The sequence below is a fragment of the Histomonas meleagridis genome (genome assembly GCF_020186115.1).
Source record: "Histomonas meleagridis strain 2922-C6/04-10x chromosome Unknown contig_101, whole genome shotgun sequence".
NCBI lineage: Eukaryota > Parabasalia > Tritrichomonadida > Dientamoebidae > Histomonas > Histomonas meleagridis.
The window spans coordinates 39,546-43,476 of record NW_027150748.1 but is presented as its reverse complement, the minus strand read 5'-3'; the positions used below and the strand labels follow the sequence as shown (position 1 = coordinate 43,476).

The window sequence follows — 3,931 nt, the reverse complement described above, 5'->3', positions numbered from 1 at the left end:
GATACAATGTAATTGATTTCGTACATAAAGAACTCCTTATATTTTGTTTATTTTCTATAAAATCATAAATATTCAAACAAGAAATAGCTGAATTGCCAATGTTTTAAAAAAGTATTAATTTTTTGATAATGAAAACATCTTTGATAAATGAACCGCACACCAAATTAAAGCATAAATTTAGTTCTATAACATATATTCATTGAGTTATTTAAAAGTGTATTTATAATGTTTTAAGGCTGTTTCTTTGATTGTTGTTTTAAAAAGATCGATTCAAATATAAGATAATAAGAAATGGGTTTAACCGTTTTATATAAAAAGTGATTGAACCTCAAAATAAAGCAAAAATATCTTCTTTAATAAACAATATTTTTTAAAATTTATAAATACATATATTATGAAAATAGCTATATAATTTTATATCGAAATATTATATTCAGAATTTAAATAAAGAAAACAAATTAGTAAAATTGATTATTTATAAATTCGAACCTTTTCTTTCTGCTTATAGGATATTGATCTAAGTTATTTTTTAGATATTAACTTCAATCATTTCTATGATTCTGTTTTCATTATTTTTGATTTTGTGCGTCGTAATCTGTAGTTGAAATATTAATGTTTTTTAAATTAAATATAATATTTTCTTAATTATTGTTTTCTCGAAGTTAATACAAATTGTCATGTGAATTAAATTATTAATTAATATTAAAATTAAATCAATTTATTTTCTCAATAATAATTTTGTAAAAAAAAAATATTAGTGAGATGGCGGAGACACTTTTTGAGCAAAGCTCAAAAAGTGGCATTACTTGTTAGCACAAAAACATAAGAGAAAAAAAATGAATTTTATTAACCACTAAGGAAAAATTATAAAAAATAAAACAATTTCCACATTAATTCACATATGATATTTAAACGTGATGACATCGATTTTTAAAGATATTTACTGATAGTTCACGATAGGTTAGATTGTCAAAACCTCTTTTTTCACTACACTTAAACTTCAAGTTCATTTCATTTTAGGTTGGAATATTTCTGAAGAAAATCAAATGTTTATTTAGAAAAAGCATTGAAATATTGAAGAAATAATTTGAAAGATATTTCAATATTTGAATTATCATTGGCGCCAATATTCATTAATGAATTTCCACATCAAAGCTTCATTCATCAAGTCTGAAGGGAAAGAATCAATCAAGAACCAAATATCAGAAGCGCGTTCAAAAGGAATGACATGGGACGAATTAGGCATTTCATCTCCCGTTTCAAAAACTACCATGTACAGATGGATGCATGAAGATATGTCCATTCGAGCACAATCCCAAAGACAAGTGCATCCTCGAAGAGGGTGTTCAATCTCTCCAGAAGAAAAAGAAAGACTCATTATGTTAGCAAAGGAAAGACGTAATCAACATCTAGAAGTGTCAATTGAGTGGACTCGTCAGGCAATCAAAGAAGTAACAGAAGGAAGAGTTCCAAATGCATCTAATGGATTCATAAGCACATTCTGGAAGAACAATGGTTGGCCAAGTAGGAGGACCCAAAAACGCAACCAAAAAGAGGTGAGAGAAACATTAGAAAAAGAAGTGAAAACGTTCAGGGAAACTGTAACCGGATATGTTAACAGCTATAATATTCTTGAATCACGAATTTTCATGATGGATGAAACTGGGCTATGGAATGGTTCCGTAGCTTCCCGCACCTATGTTGACCCAGAATCAATGGATTCTGGGGTTGTTTCAGAAGGAAACCACAGAAGAGACACAGGTGTTGTTGCCATCTCTGCATCGGGAACCATTAACCCATACTTTATTCGGCATACCCCGCAACTAACAAAGAAAGTAAATGGCAACAAGATAGTACTGAAAAAAAAGGTTTCTGGAATGGGGCTTGAGTAGATGGAACAGTGGTCAACTTCTTTCGATCAAAAATTTGGTCACCCAGATGGAACTGTTCTTGTGATGGACACACACACACAGCACATCTCCACTTCGTTTCTATGTGCACTTCGCTTCGCTCGGTGTGTTTGTCCAAAGGACCAGTTTACTATAAAAAAAAATACTTTCTTTTTAAATTATATATAAGTATATATATCTTAAAAAAAATAAAATCTAAAAAAAGTCTCAAAATGACCATTTGGTTCAAAAGTGACCATTTCATCTGTGCATCTGTGCAAGATCTGGGAAGGTCAAAAATACTATTAAAATAGCTTGAATCATTGTAATAGTATGCTTTTACAAAAATATATATATTTAGACTTTATGTATATAATGCTTTTACATATCAAATTTTACATGTTTTACAACGTCATCACTAACAATAGACTCATTATATTCCAGATTATTATGATTTGCTATCTTTTTATTATGCTTATCTAAATATTTATTTAAATCATTAATTTTATCATTAATTTTATTATATTTTAATAATAATTTTTCCTGGATATTTTTAATAATATCAATTTTAGCAGCAAGAAATTTATAATATAATTTACTTGGATTTATATTATGTAATTTTTTTATACTACATGAGGGCATTTCATCATTAACAAATTTTATATTAAAAGAATTAACTATATTCAATTTTTCATCATAATATTTAACATTAACAAATATAACATATTGTTGATAATTTATTTATGCTTTTTTATCAAATTTTGTCAACAAATTATAATTATATTTAGAATTAACCATATTATATTTATTTTTATAATCACCTTTTAAATAATATACAAAATCTTCCATATATTTTATAGAAATAAAAAAATTAAATTATATATAAAAAAAAATAATGGTCTTTAAATTTATTCATTAGACTCGGAGGTCGGTAATGTTATAGTAATTCTTCTAGCTTCTATTCATATGTTAAATCGACTATGTTGATCTTTGATCTTACTATATTTTTTCCATAATTTATCTACATCATAACAACTGGCAGGAGATTCTTTAATAAGTTCATAAAAATCATCTCTAGAGATACCTGGAAACAATACTATATCACTTAATGTTTTTTTTAAATCTTTTGGTATAGATTTTACTGTTTGAACACATATAATAACATTAATATTAAAATGTCTTAATTACTTTAATAACCTCATTAAATCCGTTTCTTTATTCTTTATTAATACATGGTTAGCAAAATCATCTAATATTAATAACATTCTGTGAGAATAAGTTTTCCAATTATATTTAAATAATTCAAATGATATATATTTTAATAGTTTTTTATTATCTTGATTCATAATAAGTCGATGTTCATTCATTATTCTTGCTAATTCTTCATTGATTTCTTCAAAATTACTGTTGATATATTTTATAATAGAATTATATTTCAAAACACGTCTCATATATTTATTTAGATAATCTAATAAATCAGTATCTTTTATAGCAACAAGTTTACTCTTTTAAATTAATACTTTAAAGTTATATACTGTCTCATCAAACTTGCTACTAGTAGAACATATAACAATTAATTCAAAGAAAGGTTCATTAAATAATACTTTTTGATAAGCAGATAATTTTAAATAAGTATAGCTCTTACCACTGCCCATTGGAGCTATAAAAGCACATATTCCATTCTGTGCTAAAGGATATTTTTCATGTATGGGTTTAATAAAAGCATTATCTAATACTTCTTTATTCATTCTGCTTATTTTATTGAAATTATTATTTATCTCTTTAAATTTATTATCTAAATTTCTCATAATATTTAAATAAAAATAAAATAAACAACTTTATTGTATTAGCCTTCGGGGGTATCAAGATTATTGATTATTATTTTCAATAACATCATCATCAGACACACCACTAACACTTATAGTTATATACATTGGGTTTAATAAGTGTATCTCATGCAAATTAGCGTCAACAAGTGTTAACTCTAAATGTGATAAGTCGTTAGTATTCATTTCTACAGCAAAATCAGCATTATTAACTAT

The 3,931-nt window shown here is 25.9% G+C and overlaps 1 protein-coding gene across 1 annotated transcript; it reads left to right on the top strand.

Moving 5' to 3' along the window:
* Positions 1-1,136: 1,136 nt before the first annotated feature.
* GO595_000471 (uncharacterized protein) lies at positions 1,137-1,892 on the top strand (the record flags this gene model as incomplete). Its single annotated transcript, XM_067917867.1, has 1 exon — positions 1,137-1,892. One exon carries the CDS (start codon positions 1,137-1,139, stop codon positions 1,890-1,892), a length of 756 nt encoding a protein of 251 aa, XP_067779365.1.
* Positions 1,893-3,931: the final 2,039 nt, after the last annotated feature.